Here is a 9,238-nt window from a genome sequence, read left to right as displayed (position 1 = left end):
TGTTTAGTATAGTACATTTATCAAGCGAGCATGTTCGTACATGTACAGTACCAGTCAAAAGTTTGGAAACATTACTATTTTTAAAGTTTTTGAAAGAAGTCTCTTATGCTCATCAAGCCTGCATTAAATATATATATATATATATATATATATTTTTTATATGTAAATATATTATGAAATATTATTACAATTTAAAATAATGGTTCTCTTTTTTAATATACTTTAAAATGTAATTTATTTTTGTGATGCAAAGCTGAATTTTCATCAGCAAGTACTCCAGTCTTTGGTGTCTTATGATCCTTCAGAAATCATTCTAATATGCTGATTTATGATCAATGTTGGAAACAGTTGTGCTGCTTAATATTTTTTTTATAACCTGAGATACTTTTTTCAGGATTATTTGATGAATAAAAAGTTAAAAAGAACTGTATTTATTTAGAATAGAAATCTTTTGTAACAATATACACTACCGTTCAAAAGTTTGGGAACAATAACTTTAAAAAAAAAGAAGAAATTAGTACTTTAATTCAACAAGGATGCGTTAAATTGATAAAAGGTGATGGTAACGATTTATATTGTTAGAAATGTTTTTATTTTGAATAAATGCTGTTTTTATGAATAAATGCTGTTAACATTTTACTCATCAATGAATCCTGAAAAAAGTATTCCAAAAATATATATTAAACAGCACAACTGTTTCCATCATTGATAATAACTGAGTATCAAATCATCATATTAGAATGATTTCTGAAGGATCATAAGACACCAAAGACTGGAGTACTTGCTGATGAAAATTCAGCTTTGCATCACAAAAATAAATTACATTTTAAAATATATTAAAAAAGAGAACCATTATTTTAAATTGTAATAATATTTCATAATATTACAGTTTTTTTTTTTTTTTTTTTTTTTTTTTAACTGCAGGCTTGATGAGCATAAGAGACTTTTTTCAAAAACATTAAAAATAGTAATGTTTCCAAACTTTTGACTGGTACTGTATATTAGATACATAAAACATACCTGATTTCTCTTTTTTTTAATCAATGACAGTTAATAAGTAACAACCCATTAGATCCATATTTAAGGTCTCTCTTTCATGAAAATGATATCCTGAGACTGCTAACCTGCAGAAAACGTTTAAACCAGACTATGCTGGTCTTTTCTGGATAAGCTTTTGTTTAGCATGTGGCCGGCTGGTCACCCAGCTTGATCAGCTGAAAAGTGCCCAAAACCCTCTGAAACCAGCCAACACACCAGGCTGAGAGACCAGCTACAAACCATCTGGTTAAAATGTTTTCTTTTTCCCCCCGCCTGTGCAGGCTTTGAATTTAATTAATATTAAATAAAAAAAAAGTCACAATGTGCTTTGTGAATACTACGCATCTGAATATTGTCATGTCTGATTTGTTTGCGTGACCAATGGCTTACACAGACCGGCCACTAGAGGACAGTAGTGTCAACGATCACGAGAATGACAAGATACTGACTCAAATTGGCTTATAATTCCTCGTAAAAACAAAAAACAAATACCATGCTCACTTGTATGATTTAATGTGTATGCGAGTGAAGGACACAGCGTGTATTAAATTATTTTATACCTTTACATTACATTGTTAATTGGTCACCAATCGTTCTTAAATAAAGTTTGTTGAAAATCTTTAGTCCTTCCTGTTTGCATTGCTAAGATGGAGGTAGAGGGAACGTTCCCCCCGCTGTCACTCTCTGCTAAATTTGAGGGGTATGTCTTTATAATCATTCCATGCTCACTATTGACGTCATTTATATATAATTATGCTACGGCAAGAAATTCATCGTGTTGTTCAATTGCAATGAATGCATGCTGCGTTTAGTCAAAAAGGCAGCCTGACAGCCTGTCATCATTAGTCCCCTTCACACGTACCGCCTTTACTGGTTACTTACTCATGTGTGAAAAGGACATTTTCAAAACTACCATGAATCAGTTCTGGCAATTTTCCAGTATAGGAAGTTGTAACCTTACCTGTAAATTACCGATATCATGATGTGTGTGTGAAAGAAAAAAAAGAAAGAAAAACAAAAGATTATCGGTGTGCTAATAGTTTTGCAGTATCAAAGTAAATAAGGTAAGAAGTGAAAACTGGAGAGAGGAAATTGTATTAACTAGGTTAAGGTTGGGACATAGTGCTCTAAATAAAAAATAAAAAAATATAGGAAAACATCAGACTGGTCTATGTGAGGATTGCCAGGAAGAGGAATCTGTGGAGCATGTCATTCTACATTGTAGAAAATATACATAGACAGTAAAAGAAAATATAAGACGCAGAGAGAGTTGATGGAAAATAAACTGAAGGAGCTAGGGGTGCTGGGACTCACTTTAAAAACAACCCTAAGTGACAGGTGAGAGAACTAATATTTTATTTAGGGGAAACTGGACTTTATTATAGGGTATGATGGGTAAAGTTTATTTTATTTTTATTTATTTATTTTTTATCCCCGTCCTCTATCCCAACTCATTGTATAATTAGGTACTTATTGATGGATCCACACTCCTGAACAGATGGTGGCGGTAATGCACCAATAAGATGGATGCCAACCGCCGTTAAAAGAGCTCTAAGTGATGTCACACGTTTTTTAGGCTGAAACATTTTTGTCACATACAGCAAACATCTCCTCACTATCCGCTATCTGCCTGTCCCCTGAACACACTGTCAAAAAACGCGGTCTCTGTAGGCAGCCCAGGCTCCACAAACGGCAACAAAAACAAACTGGGCCAACCTGGACCACGAAACATAACAAACAGTGTTCCAGCCAATAACCGACAAGAATGATTGGGGTTGGGGGGTTAGTGCGCGTGCACATGAAAGGGGGGTGTGGGGAGTGGAGGAGAGAGAAGCATGAAGAGGGAAGTTAGCTAGAGGAGAGATGTCCTAGACAACGACTAACGTTAGAATTAAATTGTCTTGAATTTTGATATGATCGACACACGACTAAAGAGACGACGTTCCGATGAACAAATAGCAAAGAAGAGGGAAAAGGAGAAGGAGCGCGCGAAGTCCCGAATTTACATCAGAAAAGCCTTCGAAAGGTGGTGAGAACTCCGCCGGCAGAAGGGCTTCCAATCCGACATTCAGGTGGCTCTGTTTTTGCTGGACAGGTGGGTAAATCCAGTCTGGCGTTAATGACTGTTTCAGGAAGCACGGAAGGGAGGGTCGAGCTAGCCTCCGTTTTGTTTGACAATACTTTGAACGCCAACAAGAAGTGACGTCACCCAACATCGCTTAGAGCACTTTAAAAAAAGAAGATTCTGTAGTCCTTCCTATTTGTAATGCATTTCAAATATGGAGGTGGATTATATCTTTATAATCATAGTTTATCTTCCATGCTCACTGTTGACGTCATTTATATATAATTAGGCTACGGCAAGAAATTCATGGTGTTGTTCAATTGCAATGAATGCATGCTGCGTTTAGTCAAATAGGCAGCCTGTCATCATTAGTCCCCTTCACACGTCTTTACTGGTAAATTAGTTTACAGATCATGTGTGAAAAGGACATTTTCAAAAATACCTGTAAATCAGTTCTGGCAATTTTCCAGTATAGGAAATTGTAACCTTACCTGTAAATTACCAATATCATGATGTGTGTGTGAAGAGGAAAAAAAAAAGGAGAGAGAGAATATCGGTATTAGCACGCTTTGCAGCTACTACTGCATACCATAGTAACAGCGGTACTGTATAAGTAACTATTGTTCGTTTTTAAGAGCAAAAACGGTGTCTGATCATCTTACGCCTGCCAGAAGTAAAATATAATATGGTCAAAATGGGACAGATACTGTGAATACATGCCTAGATATGCTGTCTAGATAGGCGACTAACCAGCTTTTTAGACACTTTGATTTCAATGGTCATGCTGCTGCTGGATGTAATGATTGACAACCAGTACCGCTTATTATCACCTAATATAAAATACTTTATTTACTACTTTTTAGATGTAGCCTTTCTTTCTTATTCCTCAAATTACTAGTGCTAGTGAAAGTTATGTCTCTTTGCGTTACAGCTAGTTTTTTTCATAACAAATGTATCTCTTTTTGTCTGAATCATAGATTTTATTTTATTTTTTTAAACAACTAAATAATAATTACACATTAAATATTTAATTATTTGCTATTTTTAGGTCCTTTGCCTATCTGACTGTGAGAGATAGACTACCAACCATACTCACAAAAGTGGTAGACTCTTTACATCGTAATAAAGACAGTTTCTTCAAAGAATATGGAAAGGTATGTATGATTTTTCATTAGTTACGTTCAACATTTTTACAATATTCAGTATTTTCTTATGTTATTCATAAAATAAAATAAGCCTGTTCTGACAGTTTTCTCAGATTTAACTTCTAGATGATGTGTTTGATCAGGAGGGCATCCAGGCAGAGAAGAGGGCCATCTCCTTCCTGTCCAAGCTGAGGAATGAACTGCAGACAGACAAACCTGTTCTGCTTCTGACTGATAATACTGAGGACACAGAGGCCTGGAATGAATACATGGGTAGACAGCAGGACCTGATGGAGGACGGGCAGCCTGTCAGCTGGTTCAAGTCATCATGGCTTTATATGGAGTGCTACATGTACCGAAGGATCCAAGAGGCTCTGAATATGAAGTAAGACAAATCAGCTTAATACATAATGAATACAATTTTAAATAAATAAAAAAAAGGCCAGGGAAATTAATACTGTCACAATTTTACTCAAAAATCAAAGCATCTTAAAGTTTAGATTAACTTCAGCATCTAATAGTAAAAAAAAAAAAAAATTGTATTTAAAAATAACCATACTGAGTTTATAACAAAATTCAAAATGGCCAATGTCGGAAAATTAGATCTTAGTCGACTCGCCATCATGTATGACATAAAAAAAAAAAAAGGCATTAAAAAGGTATTAAAATGCATTCAATTTAATTTGAAGATACCTGCAGAAACCCTGATGAAGACCATTAAAAATGACTATACATGATTGTACTTAACAGCTCTAAATTAAATAAAATTGTGATGAGTAAAAAAGTATGACTTGCTTTAGAAATACTACTATACTACTAATTAATGAAGTAGTTTACACCATTTTAGTGTCTTTTTTTTTTTAAACCAAATAATCCTTTCAAGTGTTATCTTAAATGTGCTTTAAGTTGTTTTATTTTTTATATTTTGTTAAATCAAGAGTAATTGATTTAAATACTCTCCGCTGCATTGATACATTTTGAATTGTAAAATGAATTTATTTTGTTTGTTTTACTTTGTTTCCTAAAGTCCACCAATGGCTAACTTTGACGGCTTTAAGGAGGGAAAGACGCAAAGCTTCTTTGAATCTCAACAAGCGATTAAATGCCTCTGTACATACCTTCAGGAGCTCATAACCAACATGGAGAACATGACTGAGATGCAGCTGCGAGAGAACTTTCTCAAGTTGCTTCAGGTTAGTATGTCCATGCTCTTAGCTGCAGCATAATTCAATGATCCCTGCCATTAAAAACAAATGTTTATGTTTCTATGACATAAGAGCACAACACCAAAAACAAGAAAAATCGATTTCACTAAGCCGTAACCATTAACTTAATGACTCGCATCTTTAATTTAGAACAAAGAATCTTGTTAGCCAAAATGACATCAAGTTTGTGGTGTCAAGTAACATGCCTTGGGGTGGCTGTTTTCAGCATATGCTTGTCTACGTGATATTAGACTGTTGGGGATAACGTAATGTCACATAATCTTGTTTATTGTGTATGTTGTAGGTCTCTCTGTGGGGAAACAAGTGTGATCTGTCCATCTCTGCCGGTCAGGACAACTCTCAAAGGTCCAGTCCCATCGATTCTCTGCCTGATCTCCAGCGCTTCATCCTAGTGGATGACTCCAACATGGTTTGGTCAACGCTGGTTGCTGCTCAAGGGTCCGGATCCGCAGGGAAGAAGCATGCAAGAGTGGACATTGTTTTAGACAATGCTGGTTTTGAGCTTGTTACCGATCTGGTCCTTGCTGACTTCCTTGTTTCTGCCGGACTAGCCAAGCAAATCCGATTTCACGGCAAGTCCATCCCATGGTTCGTCTCAGACGTCACCAAACAAGACTTTGAGTGGACCATCATGCAGACCGTGGCAGCCAATCACAAGTGGATGTCAGCTAGCGGTGTCCAATGGAAGCATTTCATGAAGGATGGCACCTGGTCCTACCATGACCACCCTTTTTGGACCATGCCCCATGAGTTCTGCGACATGGCGCTGGATGCAGCTGATCTCTACAGCACGCTCCAGGGCTCTGACCTGATTCTCTTCAAAGGAGACCTGAACTACAGGAAGCTGACTGGCGACAGGAAGTGGGAGCACACGGTTCTGTTCGATCGGGCGTTAAGGGGGTTCCAGCCTGCCCCTCTCTGTAGTCTTAGGACACTGAAGGCTGATGTTCAGGTGGGCTTACAGCCAGGCCAGGCAGAGAAGCTCAACTCTCAGGATCCACACTGGATGACTAATGCCAAATATGCTGTGGTTCAGTTTTCCAGTCCACACAGAGAACGGTAGAGAGTGTTTTTAAAGGAAAGAGAGTGCTCACTGATGAGGGAATTAACAGGAAGCAAGATAAATGCACTAATTAAACATGCTGCTTCAGTTACCAACATGCCAAACAAATGTGTTATGTTGGTTTATCTTTGCTTGTATTTTTTTTTTTTATCCAACACTTTTTTTCGCTTGGAAGCAAATTATATAATGAACCATAACGCTTCTGCATATCAAACACTGAAATTAATATGAACCTAAAGTATGTCCTGAACAATGAAGTTTTGAAGAGAAACCTGGCAATCTTTAGGTCATAGTTTACACAGTGTATGGTTTTCTGTTTGTACTGCTGATGTGTATTGTGTACAAGTACGGTTATTTAAAGAATACAGATGTAAACATTTAGACGTATGCATCTATAAATCTCCACAGATGTTTGGTTGTAGTTAAATGTTATTGTCCAAAACTCATTGAGATGGTGAGAAAGGTGTATGTGTTTCTGGCTAAAATGTGTTTTAAAGTATATAAAAGAGGTTTTTTTTTTTTTAAATGTAGCCTAATAGTTTTTGGGCTTTGCGTTATTGCATAATTGAAAAAGAAAACATTAAAGACATACTGTTTTAATAAAACAGTTCTAGTAAAGTAATGGCAAAACTGAATGTACGGAATTTCATGAAATGCAGATGCAATGTTTGTTTTAGCCAAGCGCTACACATTCTGTTTTCTGTCTGATAAAAATACTGGCCATACAGCATCTCAGAGTGTTTTTATTGGTGTTTTTTCATCTTGTACTTTAAAAGCAGGTTTACCGTTATGGGCAGTGTGGAGAATTGCACCAAGATAGGTTATTTTTAAGCTTATTTATGAGCAAATTGGAAACAGTTGCTAGTCAGGATGCCGTGCGTATGTACTCATACTTATTATGACCGCTGCTAGCGTAGCTAGCGAAAGCGGTCATATAGGGATTGGCGAAGTTTTTATTTTTATTTTTTATTTATTTTTTTTAATTTTTTTTTGTCAATCTACTGAATTTTCCGTCAACGATACCAGGGACACCGAAACACCTGGAACATGAAATTTGGTGAGCATGTAGCCCCACTAGACTTTTACGGAAAAATTTCGTTTGGTCCCCGGGGGCCACTCCCCCCCCCGCGCTGGGCCCCCCCAAACCCAAAAAACGCAGTTTTTCCTAAATAACTACCTGAACCGTGGCACCGAGGATGAAGACATTTGCAAAGTATGTTGGTCTTAAGGGCCCACATCAACCTAGCCCATAATCGATTGTCAAAGTTTTTTAGTTTTTTTTTCCCGTCAATCTACTGAATTTTCCGTCAACGATACCAGGGACACCGAAACACCGGGGAACATGAAATTTGGTGGGCATGTAGCCCCACTAGACTTTTACGTAAAAATTTCGTTTGGTCCCCGGGGGCCACTCCCCCCCGCGCTGGGCCCCCCCAAACCCAAAAAATGCAGTTTTTCCTAAATAACTACTTGAACCGTGGAACCGAGGATGAAGAAATTTTTATGGTATGTTGGTTTTAAGGGCCCACATCAACCTAGCCCATAATCACTCATTTGTGATTTGCGCCCCTCCCATAAAAAATGAAAATGCAATATTATTCTGCTTTAATCGCCCCTATCTTCAGTGGAGATGTTCAGAACTGCACCATATTTCATGTGTATGATTAACTTGACATCCTCTGGGGGTATGCTAAGTTTCGTAGAATTTCATCCATGGGGGGGGGTATAAAATAAATTCATTTATGTGCACATTTAGTGACTGTACACTCATCGGCCTGTAGATGGTGCTGTTGAGCGAAGGGTTGCTGGTTTAGGATGATACTGTCACACACACACATGCAGGAATACAAACAAACGCAAGCATGCACACACACTGACATCCACACGCACAGACACACACCCATACACACACATACAAATCCACATGCACAGACACACACACACAAACACACATGCGCACACACAAACACACACACATACACACACACACAGACAGACATGCACATACTACTACTTTTTTTAGGTATATACATAAACACGCAATACAGCCAAATTGCTCCACGTCATTTATTTTTGTGGAAAGCCAGTGCAGGCCTGAGCGGCGGTCATATTTTGTACCGCCATGCGGTACATCTAGTTAAAATGGTAATTCTGTGTTTTGAATGCAACTGAACAAAGTTTCGAAATTCTTTGTTAGAACAAAGAATACAAATTAGAAACCCATTCTGCTTTTTGATCGGTCTTGTTTTGTGTGGGTTTTTTTTTCTTTCTTTATTATATTTTTAAAGGTGTGTTAATGCTTGGTTTTCCAAGGAGCCTTGCCTCTACAGAGCAGCAAAGAAAAGAGTCAAGGACCCCCAAAGCATTGATGTTACGTTACGTAATAAGCACATGAGCGCTATCTTTTTGTGTTTAGGGGTCAGCTGAGGACTGCATGTATGTGTTCTTTCTTTCCTGGAAATCAAGGCCATGGTTTTGTTCTTTGAACTGTTCTAGTTCTAGTTCTCTTCTGGCAAGAGCTAAGCTCAGATTTAGACTTAAATATTTCAGTTGGCTTCAAATAAAGGATTTTAGGATGTATTGTTGTTTATGTAGTGTTTTTAAGCTGTGAGAAATAAATAGACACATAAAAATCAGCTAGTGTTTTAATTAGTAGCATTAGTGTGTTTGAGGACAGAGATGAATATTTTAATATTTTATT

The 9,238-nt window shown here is 37.2% G+C and overlaps 1 protein-coding gene across 1 annotated transcript; it reads left to right on the top strand.

Annotated features, from left to right (window-relative positions):
• The first annotated feature begins 1,665 nt into the window (after window positions 1–1,665).
• armt1 (acidic residue methyltransferase 1) lies at window positions 1,666–7,262 on the top strand. The gene is made up of 5 exons (XM_084431812.1): window positions 1,666–1,738; window positions 4,152–4,257; window positions 4,392–4,633; window positions 5,276–5,441; window positions 5,758–7,262. Exons 1-5 carry the CDS (start codon window positions 1,686–1,688, stop codon window positions 6,535–6,537), a joined length of 1,347 nt encoding a protein of 448 aa, XP_084287938.1. The 5' UTR covers window positions 1,666–1,685; the 3' UTR covers window positions 6,538–7,262.
• The last annotated feature ends 1,976 nt before the right edge of the window (window positions 7,263–9,238 follow it).

This window comes from Rutilus rutilus (genome assembly GCF_951802725.1).
Source record: "Rutilus rutilus genome assembly, chromosome: 15".
In the NCBI taxonomy this organism is placed as follows: domain Eukaryota; kingdom Metazoa; phylum Chordata; class Actinopteri; order Cypriniformes; family Leuciscidae; genus Rutilus; species Rutilus rutilus.
This window is presented reverse-complemented; position numbering and strand designations above follow the sequence as displayed.